The sequence below is a fragment of the Dendrobates tinctorius genome, unplaced genomic scaffold, assembly GCF_039654945.1.
Source record: "Dendrobates tinctorius isolate UK_male_01 unplaced genomic scaffold, ASM3965494v1 ptg000159l, whole genome shotgun sequence".
Lineage (NCBI taxonomy): Eukaryota > Metazoa > Chordata > Amphibia > Anura > Dendrobatidae > Dendrobates > Dendrobates tinctorius.
This window is the reverse complement of record NW_027361826.1, coordinates 7,175,915-7,201,606: the sequence shown is the minus strand read 5'-3', so window position 1 is coordinate 7,201,606 and position 25,692 is coordinate 7,175,915. Positions and strand designations below refer to the sequence as shown.

The window sequence follows — 25,692 nt, the reverse complement described above, 5'->3', positions numbered from 1 at the left end:
GGGTGGTTGACTGGCCCCTGGTAGAGGAGATCTGGAAGGTTCGGCAGTACCCAAGGATCGCCTACTGACATGGTCCTCAACCATGCAAACCAGGTCCTTCTGGGCCAGAAGGGGGCAATCAATATGACTCTTGCCCCGTCTTCCCTGATCTTCCTCACTACCAGAGGTTGACCCCATCTGCGGACAATCTGGTTGTAGATGTGTGAGTTTAACGCCCATTCTCCCTGCCTTAGGGCCCTGCGGCTTAGAAAGTCTGCCTTCATGTTGTCTTTCCCGCAGATGTGGAGCGCGGTTAAAGATAGAAAATTTTTCTCTGCTATCTGAAGGAGACGCTCCGTTATCCGCATCAGGGCGTTGGAGCGGGTTCCACCTTGGTGGTTGACATAGGCTACCGCTACCTGGTTGTCCGAGAGTATCCTCACATGATGGCCCTGTAGATACATAATGAGTTTTTAATGGACAATTCAATTGCCAGCAGCTCCCTCTGGTTAGATGATATCTCAAACTAAATAGCAAAGCCATTGAAGAAGAAGACTCAGGTCTTCAAAAATTCATATATAACAACAAGCAAAAAGGCAGCAACACTTACCTGCCCAGGTCTAGAACAAATGCACTGCAGGGTGCAGCCAGCCCATATAGCAAGATGTCAGCAACACAGGTGCAAAATACCAGATTAACAGCCACTCTCCACATACCCATTCCTGGAGGGGGTGACTGCCCAGTATACAATTGCACAATGAGGGTCCGCATAGGGTACCGTTCACACAAAGGGAATGCATGGTGTCTGGTTCACAGCCTATTAGTAACGCCCCTACTATTCGATTAGGCGGGCTGGGTTCACACTGGGATGCAATGAGAGGGTGCTGGCCAGCCCGCCTAATCGAATAGTAGGGGCGTTACTAATAGGCTGTGAACCAGACACCATGCATTCCCTTTGTGTGAACGGTACCCTATGCGGACCCTCATTGTGCAATTGTATACTGGGCAGTCACCCCCTCCAGGAATGGGTATGTGGAGAGTGGCTGTTAATCTGGTATTTTGCACCTGTGTTGCTGACATCTTGCTATATGGGCTGGCTGCACCCTGCAGTGCATTTGTTCTAGACCTGGGCAGGTAAGTGTTGCTGCCTTTTTGCTTGTTGTTATATATGAATTTTTGAAGACCTGAGTCTTCTTCTTCAATGGCTTTGCTATTTAGTTTAGTGTAGGGACCCGTAAGCGTGAGGAACTTTGGCGCAGTTTACGGGCTCAAGTATTTTGGCCAAAATATCAGCTAATACCTCACTAATTGGTATAAAAAATTTTTTGCACTACATGATTCGGGGTGCAGCCGAGCCCAGACACGTTTGGTCTCGTATGAGGGGTGTTCACACTGGGATGCAATGAGAGGGTGCTGGCCAGCCCGCCTAATCGAATAGTAGGGGCGTTACTAATAGGCTGTGAACCAGACACCATGCATTCCCTTTGTGTGAACGGTACCCTATGCGGACCCTCATTGTGCAATTGTATACTGGGCAGTCACCCCCTCCAGGAATGGGTATGTGGAGAGTGGCTGTTAATCTGGTATTTTGCACCTGTGTTGCTGACATCTTGCTATATGGGCTGGCTGCACCCTGCAGTGCATTTGTTCTAGACCTGGGCAGGTAAGTGTTGCTGCCTTTTTGCTTGTTGTTATATATGAATTTTTGAAGACCTGAGTCTTCTTCTTCAATGGCTTTGCTATTTAGTTTAGTGTAGGGACCCGTAAGCGTGAGGAACTTTGGCGCAGTTTACGGGCTCAAGTATTTTGGCCAAAATATCAGCTAATACCTCACTAATTGGTATAAAAAATTTTTTGCACTACATGATTCGGGGTGCAGCCGAGCCCAGACACGTTTGGTCTCGTATGAGGGGTGTTCACACTGGGATGCAATGAGAGGGTGCTGGCCAGCCCGCCTAATCGAATAGTAGGGGCGTTACTAATAGGCTGTGAACCAGACACCATGCATTCCCTTTGTGTGAACGGTACCCTATGCGGACCCTCATTGTGCAATTGTATACTGGGCAGTCACCCCCTCCAGGAATGGGTATGTGGAGAGTGGCTGTTAATCTGGTATTTTGCACCTGTGTTGCTGACATCTTGCTATATGGGCTGGCTGCACCCTGCAGTGCATTTGTTCTAGACCTGGGCAGGTAAGTGTTGCTGCCTTTTTGCTTGTTGTTATATATGAATTTTTGAAGACCTGAGTCTTCTTCTTCAATGGCTTTGCTATTTAGTTTAGTGTAGGGACCCGTAAGCGTGAGGAACTTTGGCGCAGTTTACGGGCTCAAGTATTTTGGCCAAAATATCAGCTAATACCTCACTAATTGGTATAAAAATTTTTTTGCACTACATGATTCGGGGTGCAGCCGAGCCCAGACACGTTTGGTCTCGTATGAGGGGTGTTCACACTGGGATGCAATGAGAGGGTGCTGGCCAGCCCGCCTAATCGAATAGTAGGGGCGTTACTAATAGGCTGTGAACCAGACACCATGCATTCCCTTTGTGTGAACGGTACCCTATGCGGACCCTCATTGTGCAATTGTATACTGGGCAGTCACCCCCTCCAGGAATGGGTATGTGGAGAGTGGCTGTTAATCTGGTATTTTGCACCTGTGTTGCTGACATCTTGCTATATGGGCTGGCTGCACCCTGCAGTGCATTTGTTCTAGACCTGGGCAGGTAAGTGTTGCTGCCTTTTTGCTTGTTGTTATAGATGATATCTCAGCATCGGAGCCCCATTGTCCCTGTATCACTATGTCCCCCATATAGGCCCCCCAACCCCAAGGACTACCGTCTGTGTTTATCACGCGGGTTATCTGTATTACCCAGGGCACCCCCAAGGCCAAATTTCCGACATCGAGCCACCACCTAAGATGTAATAGTTGAGGGGCTTAGCAATACTTGACCCTGCAAGGAGCCCTCTAAGGTTCTACTATTAACCAGGACGTCTTTCTGAAGGGCCCTAGTGTGGAATTGTGCCCACTTGACCGCTGGGATACATGAGGTTAGGGAGCCTAACAGGGACATGGCCTGCCTGAGGGTCATGGAGGGTTTATCGATTGCCCGAAGAACCTGCTGCCGTATCTGCTGTAATTTATCTACGGGTAACAGACACTGCTGAGTTTCTGAATTTAACAGCAAGCCTAGAAACTTCTGGACCCTTAAGGGCTGAAAACGGGATTTCTCGTAATTTATTATCCATCCGAGGTTCTCTAATCTGGACTTACGCTGGTTTCACATTTGCGCTTTTGTGCGCAGCGCATCGTGCGCACCCATGCGCATGCGCACCTATGTTTAACATGATGTGCGCATGGTCTTGCGCACACTTGCGTTTTCGTGCGCATGCGGTTTTTTGTCTTTTGCGCCAGGCGCGCCGGACGCAACATGTTGCCTTTTTTGGTGCGCCCTGTCTCGGCAAAAAAACGCATGCGCACGCTTGCGCACGGAATGCGCAAAAACACCACATTGAAGTCTATGGGAACGCATGCATGCGCATGGTTGCGTTTTTTTTGCGCATGCGTTTTTGAGTAAAACAAGTCTAGAATGTTCTCTAGACAATGGAAAAAATGTCACACCTAAAAACGCATGTGCATAAAAAACCGCAAACGCATGCAAAAACGCATGTAAAACGCAAGCAACGCTGCGTTTGACGCATCAGCGTGCGCATGACGTTAAAAAAACGCGCGTTTGTTTTGCGTTTTTTATGCGCACGATGCGCTGCGCAAAGAAACGCTAATGTGAAACTAGCCTTAGCTGAGACAATGGGCCACTGAATTTCCCACAAACAAAAAATCATCCAAGAATGGGATAATTAAGATGTCAACTTCCCGTAAATGAGCCATAACTTCGGCCACTATTTTTGTAAATACCCGGGGCGCTGCTGAGAGACCAAAGGGAAGGGCTCTATACTGATAATGACAGATTATACCGTCTATTGATACCGCCACTCAGGAACTGCTGGAAATCTGCATGTATGGGCACATGATAATATGCGTCTTTTAAGTCCACTACCGCCATAAAACACCCTTCAAACAGCATCTTTATTGTAGAACTAATGGACTCCATTTTAAAGGTGCGTTTAACCAAAAACTCATTAAGGAAACGTAAATTGATACTCATTCTGAATGTTTTATCCGGCTTTTGGATTAGGAATAAGGGAGAGTAGAACCCTCTTCCTCTCTCAGAACGTTTTTTAGACACAGGCTCACGACCTCTGCTTCTAAAGCTGCCTGCTCGAAGGGTGAAGACCTTAAGGGTGTAGGTTTAAAGGTATTCCGTGGGACCTGAGTGAACTCCAACCTGAGTCCGGTGGATATCACATTCCGCACCCAGTCACTATTGGTGATCTGTAGCCATGCTGGGAGGAAGGATGACAGTCTACCCCCCACGGGAATTGCTAGTCATTGGTTTTGTCTTTTACTCTCTCTCGACGAGCGTCTGAACATAAAGCCCGTACCTCTTCTCCTATCCTCCCATCTGGGACGGTCTCTATTAGGTGAAGGGTTACGCCTTCTCCCTTGACCGAATCTCCTTCTATTAAACGGACGTCGGTAGGATGTGGACCAAAGATTTGGGAATTTCTTTTTATCATCCCCGGCCTTCTCCAGTAATTCATCCAGGACTGCTCCGAATAAATATTCCCCCTCACACGGGATAGTACAGAGTTTCGCCCTGGACTGAATATCTCCCGGCCAGCACTTCAGCCACAGGGCTCTCCGAGCCGCATTAGAGAGTCCTGCTGCCCTGGCGGCCATTCTGACTGCATCAGCCGAGGCATCCGCTAGGAAGGCTGCGCCATCCTGGATTATTGGAAGGGCCCCAAGGATTGCATGTCTAGATGTTCCTTGTTTTAACTGTGACTCTAACTGGTCCAACCAGACCATCATGGACCTGGCCGTGCAAGTCGATGCTACTGCTGGTCTTAAGGAACCGGCTGCCATTTCCCAGGTATTTTTAAGGAAGGTATCTGCCTTCCTGTCTAGAGGATCTTTAAAGGGACCCCATGTCCTCAAAGGGTAGCGAGGATTTTTTCGATGCTTTCGCAATAGCTGCATCTAATTTGGGGGCCTTGTCCCAAGTATTCATTGCTGTATCATCAAAGGGATATCTCCGCTTGAGGGCTGGTGGTAGCGACCCTTTTTTATCTGGCTTTTTCCACTCTCTGCGGATGAGAGCCTGGATCTTTTCGTTTAGTGGGAAGACCCTACGCTTCCTCTGCTCCAGCCCCCCGAACATCACATCCTGCATGGATAATTGAGGCTTCGGCTCCTCCACCTCCATTGTTCCTCTGATCGCTTTTACCAATTTGTCTACTCGGTCGAGCGGCAGGCAAAACCGACCAGAGTCCTCGTCTTCTGAGGAGGACGAGGGAGATGAAATGTGGGAGCCCTTACTTCTCCTCCACTCTGTTGAGGAATCCGACTCCACCGGGTCCTCACCTCTTACACTCTCTGGTTGGGACAGGGATTTTAGGGTTTCCTTCATCTCTGCCCTTACTATATCCCTTAAACACGCCGCTACTGCGGGCGACTCCTCCGCCACTGTCTGCTGGATACAGGGGGGACATAACTTTTTGGGGCATGAATCTGGTAACGGGCATGCACAGAGTGCACATTCCCTGTGTCTGGTTTTACTCGTAGCTTTCTTCCCCTAGAATAAAACACAGAAGGAGGCCCCGTCACTGAGTGAACATTCACGAAGATCACTTACCAGTACCACAATCAAGTACCGGAGAATGAGGGGGATTTTTCTCAGTCGATGCTCCTGTCCGCCTAGCGGAGCTCTTATGACTGGACTGGTCACTTCGTCCCGGACGCTCCTTACTGTCACGGGACTCTTTCTTCTTCTGTTTGACCTGCCTAAGGTCATCCAGGGGAGGCAGTGAAGATTGTCGCTGTCGCCGCCGTTGCTGCTGCTTTTGCTGCTGCTCCTCCTGATCGCTCTCCATTACTGGCTTGCAATAATGTGGCCAAGGCAAGGCACCCATCTAGGGTCCTGCCTATATACCCCTCCTCCGGACAGCTGCTATCTCCTGCCGCGCCACCCCCTCTACTAGGGCCCCTCTCCCCCCAGCTGGCGCCGCTTCTCGCAGGGGAACCAGCGCTTACCGGCGTCCTCCCGATGGGCGCCTCCATCTTGGGTCCCTGCGCCTGCACTGTGGCGCCGCCGACCCGGAAGCACCCCGAGGCTCCGCCCCCCAACGTCACCGCGACTCCCGACGTGACCGGAAGTCACGCGGAACGCCCGGGCCCTGCACCATGGAGCGCTCCCCGTCCCCAACGCCCTGCAGCCGCGCCGGCCCCCCCCGACCACCGCGATCGCGCCGCTGGAGTTTGGAGTCCCCGGGGGGCATACTCACCGGCGCGGTCTGCTTATGGAGACAGACCTCCTCCGGACGCCGCTCCCTGCTGTCTACGCCACTGCCGTGCCACCCATCCTGGGCCACCGTGGCGTCTTCCAGGAGCTCCGCACCAGGCCGAGGTAGGAGACCCCCCGCTACCTGAACCGGCCGGCCTGGGAACCGGTCATCTGCAGGATCCGGTCCCCTCAGGAACAGGAAACCAACTGATGCGTGGGAGAGGTGCCGCCCTTTTGTATCTGTAGGTTTCCTGTTCCCGAAGGGCGGATCCCCTCTCTCGTGGTGCTGTCATGGGAGTCCGAATAAAAGATCATTTTTGTGGAAAAAATATGATTTTTTAATTGTACCGCTGTACGTTATAAACTGCTGTGAAGCCCTTGTGGGTTCAAAGTTCTCACCACATATCTAGATAAGTTCCTAGGGGGGGGGGGGGGTCTCGTTTCCAAAATGGGGTCACTTGTGGGGGGTTTCCACTGTTTAGGTACATCAGGGGCTCTCCAAACGTGACATGGCGTCCGATCTGAATTCCAGCCAAATTTGCATTGAAAAAGTCAAACGGCGCTCCTTCCCTTCTGAACTCTGCCATGCGCCGAAACAGTGGTTCCCCCCACATATCAGGTATCAGCGTACTCAGGACAAACTGCACAATAACTTTTGCAGTCCAATTTCTCCTGTTACCCTTGGTAAAATAAAAAAAATTGAACCTGAAGTATTTTTTTGTGAAAAAAGTTAAATGTTCATTTCTTTTTAAATATTCAAAAAATTACTGTGACGCACGTGAAGGGTTAATAAACTTCTTGAATGTGGTTTTGAGCACCTTAAGGGGTGCAGTTTTTAGAATGGTGTCACTTTTGGGTATTTTCTATCATATAGACCCCTCAAAGTGGCTTCAAATGTGATGTGGTCAGTAAAAATAAAATGGTGTTGCAAAAATGAGAAATCGCTGGTCAACTTTTAACCCTTATAACTTACTAACAAAAAAAAAAATTTGGTTCCAATTAAATTGTGCTGATGTAAAGTAAACATGTGGGAAATGTTGCTTAATAAGTATTATGTGACATATCTCTGATTTAAGGCCATGGAAATTCAAAGTTGGAAAATTGCAAAATATTCAGAATTTTCACCAAATTTCCTTTTTTTGTCACAAATAAACCCAAGTCATATCAAAGAAATTTTACCACTAACATGAAGTACAATATGTCATGAGAAAATGTCAGAATCATCGGGATCCAAGGATCTAGAGATATTACCTCATAAAGGGACAGTGGTCAGAATTGTAAAAATTGGCCTGGTCATTAACATGCAAACCACCCTCGGGGGTAAAGGAGTTAACGAATCCACAAAAGTTACATGCATAGACAAAGATTACCCCTCACCCCCCTGAGATCTCATCTCCCGAGATCTTAGGGTATGTGCACACGCTGCGGATTCTGCTGCGGATCCGCAGCGGTTTTGGCCCTGCGGATCCACAGCAGCTTCTACTGCTGTGTACAGTACCATTAACATTATGAAAAACAAAAACCGCTGTGCACATGCTGCGGATTTTTCCGCGCGTATTTGCTGCGGTTTCTAATCTGCAGCATGTCAATTCTTTGTGCGGATTCCGCAGCGGTTTTACACCTGCTCCATGATCAGGTCCATGACCATCATTTTATTAAAAACAAGTTTTTTTTCCTATTTTTCACCTCAAAATTTGGGGAGCGTCTTATAATCTGTAAACTATGGTATATATTATTCTATCCATCTGATCTCTCAAATATATATATACACACACACACACACACACACACACACACTGTATAGCTTGAAGAATATTTTCTGGGAAAACTACGTGTAAATTAATGAAAGAATTGCTCTATGAAAAAGCCCAAGATTCTCAACTTTAGGGCTCACTCACATGACCATATAACAGCCAAATGCGCTGTGATGTTTTATTGGCTAGCACTCTGCCCCATACCATGGAGTAGTGCCGATCTACAATTTATTTTTTATTGTTATTTTTTTTTTATATTCAGCATGGGGGGGGGGGGGGTAAACATGACATGACAAACATCTGTAGCCCAAGCTCTTGAGCCCTGTAATCTGGGGCACTACAGCAGCTATTCTGGGCTATTTAAAATGAGGATCAGAGCTTCTGTGCTACAATCAATGCCAAGATATGGCCATTAATAGCCATGATGTATCCAGTATGTCCCTGGATACTGAAGATGTCACCATGCAAAGATGTATGAGAAGTCTTTAGCAAAGAAATGTGACTGTCGCTGATTTTTTCCATACACTTGTCTGACCCTAGCATTATGAATCAATTGATTCTCTTCATTAGGCCGGGATCACACATACGAAGAATACGGCCGAGTCTCGCATGTAAATACCCGGCACTGCCGCCGGCATTCGGGAGCGAAGCGTGCGGCTCCATGTATTTCCATGCGGCCGCACGCTCCGATCCGAGTGCCAGCGGCAGTGCCGGGTATTTACATGCGAGACTCGGCCGTATTCCTCGCATATGTGATCCTGGCCTTAGTCTACTGCTCAATGGCAGAACTATTGTTGCTACCAGTTTGGGGCCAAGTTCTGGTAAAGAAAAGTTGAATTAAAGCCAGCTCTCAGCACACACACATTTGCTTGGAAAGATGCCATCACCACAAAAGAGTCAATAAGCTCTTCAGCACAAACCATTCGACTGTGGATGTTTGACTATGGAGATTGCAGTGATGCATTCTTGGTTGGGAGCACACCTGCCAAAACATAGGAATGAAATGGTCAAAACCCATTGATTAGAGGCGACAACTACAATTTACTCTGGATATTTACTTCCCACAGGGAACAATAACCACCTTTACAAGAGTTTCTAGCACAACAAATTTAAACTCCAAAAAAAATAAATGTATTCCATATATCCAATGGCACATGTTACCTGCATCTTAAAAACCATCTCCATCTTTGAAACTGCAAAAATTCTTACAGTCACTCATTCAAACCTGGTATTGTTGTACTGCTGTGCACGGGTGCCTCTACCCTGTGCCAGTCATTGCACTGGTTACCCATTCACTACAGAATACAATACAAACTTCTCACTCACCCACAAAGCTCTCCACAGTTCTGCATCAACCTATATTTCCTCCATCTACAGGTGCTTCTCACCAAATTAGAATATCATCAAAAAGATAATTTATTTCAGTTCTTCAATACAAAAAAGTGAAACTCCTATTACATAGATTCATTACAAACAGTGATCTATTTCACGTGTTTAGTTCTATTGACGATTATGGTTTACAGCCAACGAAAAACCAAAAGTCATTATCTCAGTAAATTAGAATAAAAAAAAAAAAAAAAAAAACACCTGCAAAAGTTTCCTAAGCAAGTAAAGGTAAAGGAAGACTGCTGACTTGACAGATTGTCCAGATGGCAGTCATTGACACATTCCACAAGAGGGTAAGCCACAAAAGGTCATTGCTAAAGAAGCTGGCTGTTCAGAGTGCTGTATCCAAGCATATTAATGGAAAGTTGAGTTGAAGGAAAAAGTGTGGTAGAAAAAGGTGCACAAGCAACCGGTATAACCGCAGCCTTGAAAGGATTAAGAAAACGCCATTCAAAAATGTGGGGGAGATTAACAAGGAGTGGACTGCTGATGGAGTCATTGGTTCAAGAGCCACCACACAGACGTATCCAGGACATGGGCTACAAGTGCCACATTCCTTGTGGGCCAAGGAGAAAAAGAACTGGACTGTTGCTCAGTGGTCCAAGGTGTTGTTTTCAGATGAAAGTAAATTCTGCATTTCATTTGGAAATCAAGGTCCCAGAGTCTGGAGGAAGAGTGGAGAGGCCACAATCCAAGCTGCTTGAAGTCTAGTGTGACGTTTCCACAATCAGTGATAGTTTGGGGAGCCATGTCATCTGCTGGTGTAGGTCCACTGTGTTTTATGAAGAACAAAGTCAGCACAGCTGTCTACCAGGGAATTTTAGAGCACTTCATGCTTCCCTCTGCCAACAAGCTTTTTGGAGATGGAAATTTCATTCTCCAGCAGGACTTGGCACCTGTCCACACTGCCAAAAGTACCAATAACTGTTTTACAAACAGTATCACTGAGCTTGATTGGCCAGCAAACGTGCCTGACCTTAACCCCATGAGGTATTGTCAAGAGGAAGATGAGAGACCCCAGGCCCAACAATGCAGAAGAGCTGAAGGCTGCTCTCAAAGCAACCTGGGCTTCCATAACGCCTCAGCAGTGGCACAGGCTGATCGCCTCCATGCCACACCGCATTGATGCAGTAATTGATGCAAAAGGAGCCCTGACCAAGTATTGAGTGCATTTACTGAACATACATTTCAGTAGGCCAACATTTCGGATTTTAAAATAATTTCGGAAGCTTGTGTTATAAAGTATTCTAATTTACTGAGATAATGACTTCTGGGTTTTCATTGGCTGTAAGCCGTAATCATCAACATTAACAGAAATAAAACACTTAAAATAGATCACTCTGTAATGACTATGAGTTTCACTTTTTGTATTGAAGAACTGAAAGAAATTAACTTTTTGATGATATTCTAATTTATTAAAAAGCACTTGTATATCACCTTCTCTGCTCCACAACTGATCCAAAACCCAACATCCTCCATAATCCAAACCTTCTATTTCCATCTCCAACACGTCTCTATCACTGCGCCACTTTTCTGCAATGCACTACCTCAAACAATTCAACTAATAGCTATCCCCCATGTTTTTAAGCGTACTTTCAAAACATCTCTTTAGACTGACCTATCACCTCAACTCACTAACCTGACACTCCCGTTCCATCATTCTTCCTCAGAATGTGATCCCGCATCCTGAACCCTCTCAACATCCTCCAGGCACCAAATAGCACTTGGTAACTGTACTTAGATCCAGGCTGATGACTGGATCATGTAGCTTATTTGAAATGCCCTATAAGGCCTCTTTCACACTTCAGTCTTTTGACGTCAGTTCCAAACCGTTAAAGTGTGAAAAAACGGATCCGTTGCAGATTTTGAAAAAAAAACTGTTGCACCGGATCCGTTTTATTGGACGAGAGAGATAGAGATTTTTGTGCAAGAATGGCTTTTGGGGTTAAATTAGATGAATGGAAATTCATCCGGGCATGCTCAGTTTAAAAAAGTGGAATCCGTTGACTGATTCCGTCATTTGACGCATTTGCCGCCCATAGGCTTCCATTCTAGCCAACGGCGGAATACGACGTATCCGTCACAATGCGTCTTTTCAACGCAGACAAAAAACGTTACTGAGACTGGGACGGAATGTCTTCCAACAAGACAATGATCCCAAACAGAGAAAAATCTACAATGGAATGGTTCACAAATAAACGTATCCAGGTGTTAGAATGGCCAAGTCAACGTCCAGACCTGAATCCAATCGAGAATCTGTGGAAAGAGCTGAAAACTGCTGTTCACAAACGATCTCCATCCAACCTCACTGAGCTCGAGCTGTTTGCCAAGGAAGAATGGGCAAGAATTTCAGTCTCTCGAAACGGATAGAGACATACCCCAAGCAACTTGCATCTGTAATCGAAGCAAAAGGTGGCGGAACAAAGTAATAAGTTAAAGGGGCCGAATAATATTGCACGCCCCACTTTTCAGTTTTTGAATTTCCACAAAAATGTAAAATAACCAATAAACTTCGTTCAACTTCACAATTGTGTCCCACTTGTTGTTGATTCTTCACCAAAAATTTACATTTGGTATCTTTATGTTTGAAGCATGATATGTGGGAAAAGGTTGAAAAGTTCCAGGGGATTGAATACTTTCGCAAGTCACTATGTGATAATTTGTGTTGTCTGTACATGTCTATGCTTAATTGTAAAGTGCTGCAAAATATGTTATTGCTATATAAATAATTATTAATGAAATTATGTTCAAATGAATGGTAACATTCAAAATGTGACAACTTATCCCACAAAAAAAGCCATCATATGGCTGGGCTGATGGAAAAATAAAGTTTTGGCTCAATGGAAGAAAAAAAGAAAGCCCATAAATGAAAATTGGATTAATATTGAAAACTGAATAAAACACAAATGAGGTGATGGGGAATGAAATAAGTGGCAGTAAAAGTTTCAGCCTGTTGGGTCATTTATGACATTCAAGTTATAAATAGAAGAAAGTTTGTATAAAGAGGAATGTGACATCCCCACCCACAATTCTCATTCTGTTGCCCGTACGTTTCATCAGCCTATTATCTCTCATAAATGATACCAGATTGTCCTGTCACGAACAGAAAACAGACCTAGTAATACCTTCATGTATAATAGACAAGCAGAGCGAGGTAATGGAAATGTGCACGGCTCAGGAGAAACCACAGTCATGCAAATGAGAGAGCAGGTTCTGTGTCTGCAGCCCATTCATAGCATCCAGCAGCAGCCGCCTCATTGTGACCCTCAGCTCATTATATGGCCACTACAAGAACAAGGGTCACAACTGCAGACAACAGGCGACAAACATAACGTGCACCGACTTTACGCCCCCGGCACGCACACCCGACTGTACGCACCCGGCACGCGCAACCAACTGTGCGCAACCGACTGTACGCCCCCGGCACGCGCAACCGACTGTACGCCCCCGGCACGCGCAACCGACTGTGCGCAACCGACTGTACGCCCCCGGCACGCGCAACCAACTGTGCGCAACCGACTGTACGCCCCCGGCACGCGCAACCGACTGTACGCCCCCGGCACGCGCAACCGACTGTACGCCCCCGGCACGCGCAACCAACTGTGCGCAACCGACTGTACGCCCCCGGCACGCGCAACCGACTGTACGCCCCCAGCACGCGCAACCGACTGTACGCCCCCGGCACGCGCAACCGACTGTACGCCCCCGGCACGCGCAACCGACTGTACGCCCCCGGCACGCGCAACCGACTGTACGCACCATCCAGACACTTTTAGTGTTACAGACATCATCTCTGCATATGGTTAATGGTTTATGTAAATGTAACCATGGCATTTACACAAACAGGACGATCACATAACTGTAGTTACTGTAAAGGCAAGTGGCGCCAGTGACGCGTCGAGCCCCTCAGTGACGCCAGTGACGCGTCGAGCCCCTCAGTGACGCCAGTGACGCGTCGAGCCCGCCAGTGGCACCAGTGGCGCGTCGAGCCCCTCAGTGACGCCAGTGACGCGTCGAACCCGCCAGTGGCGCGTCGAGCCCCTCAGTGACGCCAGTGACGCGTCGAGCCCGCCAGTGACGCGTCGAGCCCACCAGTGGCGCGTCGAGCCCCTCAGTGGCGCTAGTGATGTGTTGAGCCCCTCAGTGGAGCAGCCCGCACCATTCCTGGGGTCAGGCACTTGTCTAGGACACAGGCTTCTCTCTGTATTACAGGTTGTCTGACCTCCGCACTGAATGATTCTACCCGCAGGACACAGCACTAGCAGCCTGTACCGGAGGCCCCACATCCCGGCCCCCTGGTAAGTGACACGTCCACTTGTCCGTGCACTTACAGGGGGCCCAGCTGTCATATACAAGCCTCGTCCATTTGAGCGCTTACTTTACTGGTTAGGTCCAGGTCAGACTCTCCGTTCCTCAGCGGTTCTCCGTCGTAACTGCAATCCGAGTCCTCCGCGTCAGGCTCTGGAGAGAACATTGAAGCTGGGACCGGGGACTCGCACAGACTCAGCTCCGGCTGCGCTGCTGATGGAGACGCCATCTTGGAAACTCTAGCGCTTACCTTCCTGGCGCTCATTACCATGGACATGGTGCCCCGCCTCTGTGCTCTGACCCTCAGTCCTGATTGGCTGTTGCTGTGTGAGACCAACAAAACTGATATTAGTGAGACGCCCCTGCCAACAGTCAGAAAAGTTACGGTACACGCCCCCTTGTGGGCGGAGGAAATAACTTCTAGTGTGTGTGCGGTTGTGCGCAGCAGTGTGACGGTCTTGCGGGTGACTGCCAGCTTTAGTAATAATAGTGAGTGTATAGTGTGCGGCAGTGTGTGCGGTGCTGCGGGCTCAGTAATAATAGTGTATAGTGTGCGGCAGTGTGTGCGGTGCTGCGGGCTCAGTAATAATAGTGTGTAGTGTGCGGCAGTGTGTGCGGTGCTGCGGGCTCAGTAATAATAGTGTGTAGTGTGCGGCAGTGTGTGCGGTGCTGCGGGCTCAGTAATAATAGTGTGTAGTGTGCGGCAGTGTGTGCGGTGCTGCGTGCTCAGTAATAATAGTGTGTAGTGTGCGGCAGTGTGTGCGGTGCTGCGGGCTCAGTAATAATAGTGTGTAGTGTGCGGCAGTGTGTGCGGTGCTGCGGGCTCAGTAATAATAGTGTGTAGTGTGCGGCAGTGTGTGCGGTGCTGCGGGCTCAGTAATAATAGTGTGTAGTGTGCCGCAGTGTGTGCGGTGCTGCGGGCTCAGTAATAATAGTGTGTAGTGTGCCGCAGTGTGTGCGGTGCTGCGGGCTCAGTAATAATAGTGTGTAGTGTGCGGCAGTGTGTGCGGTGCTGCGGGCTCAGTAATAATAGTGTGTAGTGTGCGGCAGTGTGTGCGGTGCTGCGGGCTCAGTAATAATAGTGTGTAGTGTGCGGCAGTGTGTGCGGTGCTGGGGGCTCAGTAATAATAGTGTGTAGTGTGCGGCAGTGTGTGCGGTGCTGCGGGCTCAGTAATAATAGTGTGTAGTGTGCGGCAGTGTGTGCGGTGCTGCGGGCTCAGTAATAATAGTGTGTAGTGTGCGGCAGTGTGTGCGGTGCTGCGGGCTCAGTAATAATAGTGTGTAGTGTGCGGCAGTGTGTGCGGTGCTGGGGGCTCAGTAATAATAGTGTGTAGTGTGCGGCAGTGTGTGCGGTGCTGCGGGCTCAGTAATAATAGTGTGTAGTGTGCGGCAGTGTGTGCGGTGCTGGGGGCTCAGTAATAATAGTGTGTAGTGTGCGGCAGTGTGTGCGGTGCTGCGGGCTCAGTAATAATAGTGTGTAGTGTGCGGCAGTGTGTGCGGTGCTGCGGGCTCAGTAATAATAGTGTGTAGTGTGCGGCAGTGTGTGCGGTGCTGCGGGCTCAGTAATAATAGTGTGTAGTGTGCGGCAGTGTGTGCGGTGCTGCGGGCTCAGTAATAATAGTGTGTAGTGTGCGGCAGTGTGTGCGGTGCTGGGGGCTCAGTAATAATAGTGTGTAGTGTGCGGCAGTGTGTGCGGTGCTGCGGGCTCAGTAATAATAGTGTGTAGTGTGCGGCAGTGTGTGCGGTGCTGGGGGCTCAGTAATAATAGTGTGTAGTGTGCGGCAGTGTGTGCGGTGCTGCGGGCTCAGTAATAATAGTGTGTAGTGTGCGGCAGTGTGTGCGGTGCTGCGTGCTCAGTAATAATAGTGTGTAGTGTGCGGCAGTGTGTGCGGTGCTGCGGGCTCAGTAATAATAGTGTGTAGTGTGCGGCAGTGTGTGCGGTGCTGCGTGCTCAGTAATAATAGTGTGTAGTGTGCCGCAGTGTGTGCGGTGCTGCGGGCTCAGTAATAATAGTGTGTAGTGTGCGGCAGTGTGTGCGGTGCTGCGGGCTCAGTAATAATAGTGTGTAGTGTGCGGCAGTGTGTGCGGTGCTGCGGGCTCAGTAATAATAGTGTGTAGTGTGCGGCAGTGTGTGCGGTGCTGCGGGCTCAGTAATAATAGTGTGTAGTGTGCGGCAGTGTGTGCGGTGCTGGGGGCTCAGTAATAATAGTGTGTAGTGTGCGGCAGTGTGTGCGGTGCTGGGGGCTCAGTAATAATAGTGTGTAGTGTGCGGCAGTGTGTGCGGTGCTGCGGGCTCAGTAATAATAGTGTGTAGTGTGCGGCAGTGTGTGCGGTGCTGCGGGCTCAGTAATAATAGTGTGTAGTGTGAGGCAGTGTGTGCGGTGCTGCGGGCTCAGTAATAATAGTGTGTAGTGTGCGGCAGTGTGTGCGGTGCTGCGGGCGCAGTAATAATAGTGTGTAGTGTGCGGCAGTGTGTGCGGTGCTGCGGGCTCAGTAATAATAGTGTGTAGTGTGCGGCAGTGTGTGCGGTGCTGCGGGCTCAGTAATAATAGTGTGTAGTGTGCGGCAGTGTGTGCGGTGCTGCGGGCTCAGTAATAATAGTGTGTAGTGTGCGGCAGTGTGTGCGGTGCTGCGGGCTCAGTAATAATAGTGTGTAGTGTGCGGCAGTGTGTGCGGTGCTGCGGGCTCAGTAATAATAGTGTGTAGTGTGCGGCAGTGTGTGCGGTGCTGCGGGCTCAGTAATAATAGTGTGTAGTGTGCGGCAGTGTGTGCGGTGCTGCGGGCTCAGTAATAATAGTGTGTAGTGTGCGGCAGTGTGTGCGGTGCTGCGGGCTCAGTAATAATAGTGTGTAGTGTGCGGCAGTGTGTGCGGTGCTGCGGGCTCAGTAATAATAGTGTGTAGTGTGAGGCAGTGTGTGCGGTGCTGCGGGCTCAGTAATAATAGTGTGTAGTGTGCGGCAGTGTGTGCGGTGCTGCGGGCGCAGTAATAATAGTGTGTAGTGTGCGGCAGTGTGTGCGGTGCTGCGGGCTCAGTAATAATAGTGTGTAGTGTGCGGCAGTGTGTGCGGTGCTGCGGGCTCAGTAATAATAGTGTGTAGTGTGCGGCAGTGTGTGCGGTGCTGCGGGCTCAGTAATAATAGTGTGTAGTGTGCGGCAGTGTGTGCGGTGCTGCGGGCGCAGTAATAATAGTGTGTAGTGTGCGGCAGTGTGTGCGGTGCTGCGGGCTCAGTAATAATAGTGTGTAGTGTGCGGCAGTGTGTGCGGTGCTGCGGGCTCAGTAATAATAGTGTGTAGTGTGCGGCAGTGTGTGCGGTGCTGCGGGCTCAGTAATAATAGTGTGTAGTGTGCGGCAGTGTGTGCGGTGCTGCGGGCTCAGTAATAATAGTGTGTAGTGTGCGGCAGTGTGTGCGGTGCTGCGGGCTCAGTAATAATAGTGTGTAGTGTGCGGCAGTGTGTGCGGTGCTGCGGGCTCAGTAATAATAGTGTGTAGTGTGCGGCAGTGTGTGCGGTGCTGCGGGCGCAGTAATAATAGTGTGTAGTGTGCGGCAGTGTGTGCGGTGCTGCGGGCTCAGTAATAATAGTGTGTAGTGTGCGGCAGTGTGTGCGGTGCTGCGGGCTCAGTAATAATAGTGTGTAGTGTGCGGCAGTGTGTGCGGTGCTGCGGGCTCAGTAATAATAGTGTGTAGTGTGCGGCAGTGTGTGCGGTGCTGCGGGCGCAGTAATAATAGTGTGTAGTGTGCGGCAGTGTGTGCGGTGCTGCGGGCGCAGTAATAATAGTGTGTAGTGTGCGGCAGTGTGTGCGGTGCTGCGGGCGCAGTAATAATAGTGTGTAGTGTGCGGCAGTGTGTGCGGTGCTGCGGGCTCAGTAATAATAGTGTGTAGTGTGCTGCAATGTGTGCGGTGCTGCGGGCTCAGTAATAATAGTGTGTAGTGTGCGGCAGTGTGTGCGGTGCTGCGGGCTCAGTAATAATAGTGTGTAGTGTGCGGCAGTGTGTGCGGTGCTGCGGGCTCAGTAATAATAGTGTGTAGTGTGCTGCAATGTGTGCGGTGCTGCGGGCTCAGTAATAATAGTGTGTAGTGTGCGGCAGTGTGTGCGGTGCTGCGGGCTCAGTAATAATAGTGTGTAGTGTGCGGCAGTGTGTGCGGTGCTGCGGGCTCAGTAATAATAGTGTGTAGTGTGCGGCAGTGTGTGCGGTGCTGCGGGCGCAGTAATAATAGTGTGTAGTGTGCGGCAGTGTGTGCGGTGCTGCGGGCTCAGTAATAATAGTGTGTAGTGTGCGGCAGTGTGTGCGGTGCTGGGGGCTCAGTAATAATAGTGTGTAGTGTGCGGCAGTGTGTGCGGTGCTGCGGGCTCAGTAATAATAGTGTGTAGTGTGCGGCAGTGTGTGCGGTGCTGCGGGCTCAGTAATAATAGTGTGTAGTGTGCGGCAATGTGTGCGGTGCTGCGGGCTCAGTAATAATAGTGTGTAGTGTGCGGCAGTGTGTGCGGTGCTGCGGGCGCAGTAATAATAGTGTGTAGTGAGCGGCAGTGTGTGCGGTGCTGCGGGCTCAGTAATAATAGTGTGTAGTGTGCGGCAGTGTGTGCGGTGCTGCGGGCTCAGTAATAATAGTGTGTAGTGTGCGGCAGTGTGTGCAGTGCTGGGGGCTCAGTAATAATAGTGTGTAGTGTGCGGCAGTGTGTGCGGTGCTGCGGGCTCAGTAATAATAGTGTGTAGTGTGCGGCAGTGTGTGCGGTGCTGCGGGCTCAGTAATAATAGTGTGTAGTGTGCGGCAGTGTGTGCGGTGCTGCGGGCTCAGTAATAATAGTGTGTAGTGTGCGGCAGTGTGTGCGGTGCTGCGGGCTCAGTAATAATAGTGTGTAGTGTGCGGCAGTGTGTGCGGTGCTGCGGGCTCAGTAATAATAGTGTGTAGTGTGCGGCAGTGTGTGCGGTGCTGCGGGCTCAGTAATAATAGTGTGTAGTGTGCGGCAGTGTGTGCGGTGCTGCGGGCTCAGTAATAATAGTGTGTAGTGTGCGGCAGTGTGTGCGGTGCTGCGGGCTCAGTAATAATAGTGTGTAGTGTGCGGCAGTGTGTGCGGTGCTGCGGGCGCAGTAATAATAGTGTGTAGTGTGCGGCAGTGTGTGCGGTGCTGCGGGCTCAGTAATAATAGTGTGTAGTGTGCGGCAGTGTGTGCGGTGCTGGGGGCTCAGTAATAATAGTGTGTAGTGTGCGGCAGTGTGTGCGGTGCTGCGGGCTCAGTAATAATAGTGTGTAGTGTGCGGCAGTGTGTGCGGTGCTGCGGGCTCAGTAATAATAGTGTGTAGTGTGCGGCAATGTGTGCGGTGCTGCGGGCTCAGTAATAATAGTGTGTAGTGTGCGGCAATGTGTGCGGTGCTGCGGGCTCAGTAATAATAGTGTGTAGTGTGCGGCAGTGTGTGCGGTGCTGCGGGCTCAGTAATAATAGTGTGTAGTGTGCGGCAGTGTGTGCGGTGCTGCGGGCTCAGTAATAATAGTGTGTAGTGTGCGGCAGTGTGTGCGGTGCTGCGGGCTCAGTAATAATAGTGTGTAGTGTGCGGCAGTGTGTGCGGTGCTGCGGGCTCAGTAATAATAGTGTGTAGTGTGCGGCAGTGTGTGCGGTGCTGCGGGCTCAGTAATAATAGTGTGTAGTGTGCGGCAGTGTGTGCGGTGCTGCGGGCTCAGTAATAATAGTGTGTAGTGTGCGGCAGTGTGTGCGGTGCTGCGGGCTCAGTAATAATAGTGTGTAGTGTGCGGCAGTGTGTGCAGTGCTGCGGGCTCAGTAATAATAGTGTGTAGTGTGCGGCAGTGTGTGCGGTGCTGGGGGCTCAGTAATAATAGTGTGTAGTATGCGGCAGTGTGTGCGGTGCTGCGGGCGCAGTAATAATAGTGTGTGTAGTGTGCGGCAGTGTGTGCGGTGCTGCGGGCTCAGTAATAATAGTGTGTAGTGTGCGGCAGTGTGTGCGGTGCTGCGGGCGCAGTAATAATAGTGTGTAGTGTGCGGCAGTGTGTGCGGTGCTGCGGGCTCAGTAATAATAGTGTGTAGTGTGCGGCAGTGTGTGCGGTGCTGCGGGCTCAGTAATAATAGTGTGTAGTGTGCGGCAGTGTGTGCGGTGCTGAGGGCTCAGTAATAATAGTGTGTAGTGTGCGGCAGTGTGTGCGGTGCTGGGGGCTCAGTAATAATAGTGTGTAGTATGCGGCAGTGTGTGCGGTGCTGCGGGCGCAGTAATAATAGTGTGTAGTGTGCGGCAGTGTGTGCGGTGCTGCGGGCTCAGTAATAATAGTGTGTAGTGTGCGGCAGTGTGTGCGGTGCTGGGGGCTCAGTAATAATAGTGTGTAGTATGCGGCAGTGTGTGCGGTGCTGCGGGCGCAGTAATAATAGTGAGTGTGTAGTGTGCGGCAGTGTGTGCGGTGCTGCGGGCTCAGTAATAATAGTGTGTAGTGTGCGGCAGTGTGTGCGGTGCTGCGGGCGCAGTAATAATAGTGTGTAGTGTGCGGCAGTGTGTGCGGTGCTGCGGGCGCAGTAATAATAGTGTGTAGTGTGCGGCAGTGTGTGCGGTGCTGCGGGCTCAGTAATAATAGTGTGTAGTGTGCGGCAGTGTGTGCGGTGCTGCGGGCTCAGTAATAATAGTGTGTAGTGTGCGGCAGTGTGTGCGGTGCTGGGGGCTCAGTAATAATAGTGTGTAGTATGCGGCAGTGTGTGCGGTGCTGCGGGCGCAGTAATAATAGTGTGTAGTGTGCGGCAGTGTGTGCGGTGCTGCGGGCGCAGTAATAATAGTGTGTAGTGTGCGGCAGTGTGTGCGGTGCTGCGGGCGCAGTAATAATAGTGTGTAGTGTGCGGCAGTGTGTGCGGTGCTGCGGGCTCAGTAATAATAGTGTGTAGTGTGCGGCAGTGTGTGCGGTGCTGGGGGCTCAGTAATAATAGTGTGTAGTGTGCGGCAGTGTGTGCGGTGCTGGGGGCTCAGTAATAACAGTGTGTAGTGTGCGGCAGTGTGTGCGGTGCTGCGGGCTCAGTAATAATAGTGTGTAGTGAGCGGCAGTGTGTGCGGTGCTGCGGGCTCAGTAATAATAGTGTGTAGTGTGCGGCAGTGTGTGCGGTGCTGCGGGCTCAGTAATAATAGTGTGTAGTATGCGGCAGTGTGTGCGGTGCTGCGGGCTCAGTAATAATAGTGTGTAGTGAGCGGCAGTGTGTGCGGTGCTGCGGGCTCAGTAATAATAGTGTGTAGTGTGCGGCAGTGTGTGCGGTGCTGCGGGCTCAGTAATAATAGTGTGTAGTATGCGGCAGTGTGTGCGGTGCTGCGGGCTCAGTAATAATAGTGTGTAGTGTGCGGCAGTGTGTGCGGTGCTGCGGGCGCAGTAATAATAGTGTGTAGTGTGCGGCAGTGTGTGCGGTGCTGCGGGCGCAGTAATAATAGTGTGTAGTGTGCGGCAGTGTGTGCGGTGCTGCGGGCTCAGTAATAATAGTGTGTAGTGTGCGGCAGTGTGTGCGGTGCTGGGGGCTCAGTAATAATAGTGTGTAGTGTGCGGCAGTGTGTGCGGTGCTGGGGGCTCAGTAATAACAGTGTGTAGTGTGCGGCAGTGTGTGCGGTGCTGCGGGCTCAGTAATAATAGTGTGTAGTGAGCGGCAGTGTGTGCGGTGCTGCGGGCTCAGTAATAATAGTGTGTAGTGTGCGGCAGTGTGTGCGGTGCTGCGGGCTCAGTAATAATAGTGTGTAGTATGCGGCAGTGTGTGCGGTGCTGCGGGCTCAGTAATAATAGTGTGTAGTGAGCGGCAGTGTGTGCGGTGCTGCGGGCTCAGTAATAATAGTGTGTAGTGAGCGGCAGTGTGTGCGGTGCTGCGGGCTCAGTAAGAATAGTGTATAGTGTGCCGCAGTGTGTGCGGTGCTGCGGGCTCAGTAATAATAGTGTGTAGTGTGCGGCAGTGTGTGCGGTGCTGCGGGCTCAGTAATAATAGTGTGTAGTGTGCGGCAGTGTGTGCGGTGCTGCGGGCGCAGTAATAATAGTGTGTAGTGTGCGGCAGTGTGTGCGGTGCTGGGGGCTCAGTAATAATAGTGTGTAGTGTGCGGCAATGTGTGCGGAGCTGCGGGCTCAGTAATAATAGTGTGTAGTGTGCGGCAGTGTGTGCGGTGCTGCGGGCTCAGTAATAATAGTGTGTAGTGTGCGGCAGTGTGTGCGGTGCTGCGGGCTCAGTAATAATAGTGTGTAGTGTGTGGCAGTGTGTGCGGTGCTGCGGGCGCAGTAATAATAGTGTGTAGTGTGCGGCAGTGTGTGCGGTGCTGCGGGCTCAGTAATAATAGTGTGTAGTGTGCGGCAGTGTGTGCGGTGCTGCGGGCTCAGTAATAATAGTGTGTAGTGTACGGCAATGTGTGCGGTGCTGCGGGCGCAGTAATAATAGTGTGTAGTGTGCGGCAATGTGTGCGGTGCTGCGGGCTCAGTAATAATAGTGTGTAGTGTGCGGCGGTGCTGCGGGCTCAGTAATAATAGTGTGTAGTGTGCGGCAGTGTGTGCGGTGCTGCGGGCTCAGTAATAATAGTGTGTAGTGTGCGGCAGTGTGTGCGGTGCTGCGGGCTCAGTAATAATAGTGTGTAGTGTGCGGCAGTGTGTGCGGTGCTGCGGGCTCAGTAATAATAGTGTGTAGTGTGCGGCAGTGTGTGCGGTGCTGCGGGCTCAGTAATAATAGTGTGTAGTGTGCGGCAGTGTGTGCGGTGCTGCGGGCTCAGTAATAATAGTGTGTAGTGTGCGGCACTGTGTGCGGTGCTGCGGGCGCAGTAATAATAGTGTGTAGTGTGCGGCAGTGTGTGCGGTGCTGGGGGCTCAGTAATAATAGTGTGTAGTGTGCGGCAATGTGTGCGGTGCTGCGGGCTCAGTAATAATAGTGTGTAGTGTGCGGCAGTGTGTGCGGTGCTGCGGGCTCAGTAATAATAGTGTGTAGTGTGCGGCAGTGTGTGCGGTGCTGCGGGCTCAGTAATAATAGTGTGTAGTGTGCGGCAGTGTGTGCGGTGCTGCGGGCGCAGTAATAATAGTGTGTAGTGTGCGGCAGTGTGTGCGGTGCTGCGGGCTCAGTAATAATAGTGTGTAGTGTGCGGCAGTGTGTGCGGTGCTGCGGGCTCAGTAATAATAGTGTGTAGTGTACGGCAATGTGTGCGGTGCTGCGGGCGCAGTAATAATAGTGTGTAGTGTGCGGCAATGTGTGCGGTGCTGCGGGCTCAGTAATAATAGTGTGTAGTGTGCGGCAGTGTGTGCGGTGCTGCGGGCTCAGTAATAATAGTGTGTAGTGTGCGGCAGTGTGTGCGGTGCTGCGGGCTCAGTAATAATAGTGTGTAGTGTGCGGCAGTGTGTGCGGTGCTGCGGGCGCAGTAATAATAGTGTGTAGTGTGCGGCAGTGTGTGCGGTGCTGCGGGCTCAGTAATAATAGTGTGTAGTGTGCGGCAGTGTGTGCGGTGCTGCGGGCTCAGTAATAATAGTGTGTAGTGTACGGCAATGTGTGCGGTGCTGCGGGCGCAGTAATAATAGTGTGTAGTGTACGGCAGTGTGTGCGGTGCTGCGGGCTCAGTAATAATAGTGTGTAGTGTGCGGCAGTGTGTGCGGTGCTGCGGGCTCAGTAATAATAGTGTGTAGTGTGCGGCAGTGTGTGCGGTGCTGCGGGCTCAGTAATAATAGTGTGTAGTGTACGGCAATGTGTGCGGTGCTGCGGGCGCAGTAATAATAGTGTGTAGTGTACGGCAGTGTGTGCGGTGCTGCGGGCTCAGTAATAATAGTGTGTAGTGTGCGGCAGTGTGTGCGGTGCTGCGGGCTCAGTAATAATAGTGTGTAGTGTGCGGCAGTGTGTGCGGTGCTGCGGGCTCAGTAATAATAGTGTGTAGTGTGCGGCAGTGTGTGCGGTGCTGCGGGCGCAGTAATAATAGTGTGTAGTGTGCGGTGCTGCGGGCGCAGTAATAATAGTGTGTAGTGTGCGGCAGTGTGTGCGGTGCTGCGGGCGTAGTAATAATAGTGTGTAGTGTGCGGCAGTGTGTGCGGTGCTGCGGGCTCAGTAATAATAGTGTGTAGTGTGCGGCAATGTGTGCGGTGCTGCGGGCGCAGTAATAATAGTGTGTAGTGTGCGGCAGTGTGTGCGGTGCTGCGGGCGCAGTAATAATAGTGTGTAGTGTGCGGCAGTGTGTGCGGTGCTGCGGGCTCAGTAATAATAGTGTGTAGTGTGCGGCAGTGTGTGCGGTGCTGAGGGCTCAGTAATAATAGTGTGTAGTGTGCGGCAGTGTGTGCGGTGCTGCGGGCGCAGTAATAATAGTGTGTAGTGTGCGGCAGTGTGTGCGGTGCTGCGGGCGCAGTAATAATAGTGTGTAGTGTGCGGCAGTGTGTGCGGTGCTGCGGGCTCAGTAATAATAGTGTGTAGTGTGCGGCAGTGTGTGCGGTGCTGCGGGCGCAGTAATAATAGTGTGTAGTGTGCGGCAGTGTGTGCGGTGCTGCGAGCTCAGTAATAATAGTGTGTAGTGTGCGGCAGTGTGTGCGGTGCTGCGGGCGCAGTAATAATAGTGTGTAGTGTGCGGCAGTGTGTGCGGTGCTGCGGGCTCAGTAATAATAGTGTGTAGTGTACGGCAGTGTGTGCGGTGCTGCGGGCTCAGTAATAATAGTGTGTAGTGTGCGGCAGTGTGTGCGGTGCTGCGGGCGCAGTAATAATAGTGTGTAGTGTGCGGCAGTGTGTGCGGTGCTGCGGGCTCAGTAATAATAGTGTGTAGTGTGCGGCAGTGTGTGCGGTGCTGCGGGCTCAGTAATAATAGTGTGTAGTGTGCGGCAGTGTGTGCGGTGCTGCGGGCTCAGTAATAATAGTGTGTAGTGTGCGGCAGTGTGTGCGGTGCTGCGGGCTCAGTAATAATAGTGTGTAGTGTGCGGCAGTGTGTGCGGTGCTGCGGGCTCAGTAATAATAGTGTGTAGTGTGCGGCAGTGTGTGCGGTGCTGCGGGCTCAGTAATAATAGTGTGTAGTGTGCGGCAGTGTGTGCGGTGCTGCGGGCGCAGTAATAATAGTGTGTAGTGTGCGGCAGTGTGTGCGGTGCTGCGGGCTCAGTAATAATAGTGTGTAGTGTGCGGCAGTGTGTGCGGTGCTGCGGGCTCAGTAATAATAGTGTGTAGTGTGCGGCAGTGTGTGCGGTGCTGCGGGCTCAGTAATAATAGTGTGTAGTGTGCGGCAGTGTGTGCGGTGCTGCGGGCTCAGTAATAATAGTGTGTAGTGTACGGCAATGTGTGCGGTGCTGCGGGCGCAGTAATAATAGTGTGTAGTGTACGGCAGTGTGTGCGGTGCTGCGGGCTCAGTAATAATAGTGTGTAGTGTGCGGCAGTGTGTGCGGTGCTGCGGGCTCAGTAATAATAGTGTGTAGTGTGCGGCAGTGTGTGCGGTGCTGCGGGCTCAGTAATAATAGTGTGTAGTGTGCGGCAGTGTGTGCGGTGCTGCGGGCGCAGTAATAATAGTGTGTAGAGTGCGGCAATGTGTGCGGTGCTGCGGGCGCAGTAATAATAGTGTGTAGTGTGCGGCAGTGTGTGCGGTGCTGCGGGCGCAGTAATAATAGTGTGTAGTGTGCGGCAGTGTGTGCGGTGCTGCGGGCTCAGTAATAATAGTGTGTAGTGTGCGGCAATGTGTGCGGTGCTGCGGGCGCAGTAATAATAGTGTGTAGTGTGCAGCAGTGTGTGCGGTGCTGCGGGCGCAGTAATAATAGTGTGTAGTGTGCGGCAGTGTGTGCGGTGCTGCGGGCTCAGTAATAATAGTGTGTAGTGTGCGGCAGTGTGTGCGGTGCTGAGGGCTCAGTAATAATAGTGTGTAGTGTGCGGCAGTGTGTGCGGTGCTGCGGGCTCAGTAATAATAGTGTGTAGTGTGCGGCAGTG

At 50.9% G+C, this 25,692-nt stretch overlaps 1 protein-coding gene and 1 long non-coding RNA gene across 2 annotated transcripts in view; one reads left to right on the top strand and one right to left on the bottom strand.

Moving 5' to 3' along the window:
* GTPBP1 (GTP binding protein 1) overlaps nucleotides 1-14,115 on the bottom strand; it is a 100,051-nt gene extending 85,936 nt beyond the window's left edge. The window contains exon 1 of the mRNA XM_073549466.1: nucleotides 13,897-14,115. Within this exon, the coding sequence (XP_073405567.1) occupies nucleotides 13,897-14,103 (207 nt within the window). The 5' untranslated portion in view covers nucleotides 14,104-14,115. The remainder of the gene's footprint in view (nucleotides 1-13,896) is intronic.
* A 159-nt stretch (nucleotides 14,116-14,274) lies between these two features.
* LOC141052240 (uncharacterized) overlaps nucleotides 14,275-25,692 on the top strand; it is a 67,026-nt gene continuing 55,608 nt past the window's right edge. The window contains exon 1 of the long non-coding RNA XR_012220761.1: nucleotides 14,275-14,315. This is a non-coding gene — a long non-coding RNA (uncharacterized lncRNA). The remainder of the gene's footprint in view (nucleotides 14,316-25,692) is intronic.